The sequence below is a fragment of the Notothenia coriiceps genome, unplaced genomic scaffold, assembly GCF_000735185.1.
Source record: "Notothenia coriiceps isolate Sejong01 unplaced genomic scaffold, NC01 NC01_scaffold00037244, whole genome shotgun sequence".
In the NCBI taxonomy this organism is placed as follows: Eukaryota; Metazoa; Chordata; class Actinopteri; order Perciformes; family Nototheniidae; genus Notothenia; species Notothenia coriiceps.
The window spans coordinates 25,432,406-25,433,865 of NW_011369945.1; the positions used below are offsets into that span (position 1 = coordinate 25,432,406).

The 1,460-nt window shown below is 44.1% G+C and overlaps 1 protein-coding gene across 1 annotated transcript in view; it reads right to left on the reverse strand.

Annotated features, from left to right (window-relative positions):
• Positions 1–762: 762 nt before the first annotated feature.
• LOC104965466 (echinoderm microtubule-associated protein-like 3) overlaps positions 763–1,460 on the reverse strand; it is a 44,781-nt gene continuing 44,083 nt past the window's right edge. The window contains exon 6 of the mRNA XM_010794422.1: positions 763–825. Coding sequence (XP_010792724.1) covers positions 763–825 — 63 coding nt within the window. The remainder of the gene's footprint in view (positions 826–1,460) is intronic.

Genomic DNA, 1,460 nt, shown 5'->3' on the forward strand with positions numbered 1-1,460 from the left:
ATACGTCACGCTTACATCGAGGCGGGGCGGGGGCAGGGGCAGATCAACTCCTGAACAACAACAAAAAGCCAGCACTTTATCCTGTTTGTACACAACGATGGAGAAAGTTGACAAGCAGCAGTGGTCCAATGAAGAGACCAGCTACCTATTGGGAATCTGGTCTTCTGAAGAGGTACAGAGGAAGCTGGAGCACAATCGGCCATTGTTGTTGTTGTCGGTGTCAGCTGTGAGGGGTTTCCGCGCGGTTTGGCTTTATGAAGCAGGCACGCAAACGGTTACGTCATGACGCTAACGATGACGCAATGACGCAGCACCAGTCGGACTCTGGGCAGTGTGAAAAGAGCCGGAGCTAAACCGAAGAACCGGTTCTGAAAAGCTCTAGCACGGAGCTTGAACCGGAGTTGCGTTGGTGTGAATGATGTATCGAGGTTTAAGATCCACCTTAGTCTCTCGCTCTCATAAGTGATCACACATGCAGGTTTTTTAGAAGATTACAAAACATCTAACTGATCATGAAAGCTGCTTTGCTCTTTAACGTTCAGGTACATTTCCATCAAAGTAAGAAAACACATGAGCTACAGTTACACACCTGCGATCTCTCATAAATAACAAATGAGAACAGAGTGTTTATGACGAGTCAACGCTGATTTGCAGCAGGAACGGTTTCCTTAAAGGCTTCTGCTCAGATTCCTGGGTGTTTTTCCTGATGGATGCAGAGTGTTTCTAGCAGACCAGGTTTCTCGCCAAACTACCTGTTCTTTCCTATTTGAGCACTTTGAGCTGCTGCTTCATTAGTTGAACAGACGTGGCATGATGCAGCAAAACCTGAGAGGGGTGGGAAGACAGAGAAGTGATTAAATCAGGTTGCTTTTTGACCGAGTATCAAACTATACAGATTATTTTCTCGATCAATTGGTTAATGGTTTGGTCAGAAACTTTACTTTGAACAGTTAAGCATGTACAAATATCACAGTAGAGGCACAAAATACAAATATGAACCTGAACATTTGCAAATATCTTGTGTTAGATGGTGCAAAAGTCCCAAATATTCACTTCATATATGATGTTAAATAGAGAAAGCAGCACATTTCCATATTTAAGACACACACACACACACACACACACACACACACACACACACACACACACACACACACACACACACACACACACACACACACACACACACACACACACACACACACACACACACACACACACACACACACACACACACACACACACACACACACACACACACACACACACACACACACACACACACACACACTACACTACACGTACGTACGTACGTACTACTACTACTACTACTACTACTACGTACTACTACTACTACTACTACTACGTACGTACTACTACTACTACGTACGTACTTCGTTCGTTCGTTACGTTACGTTACTTACTACTACTACTACTACTACTACGTACGTACGTACGTA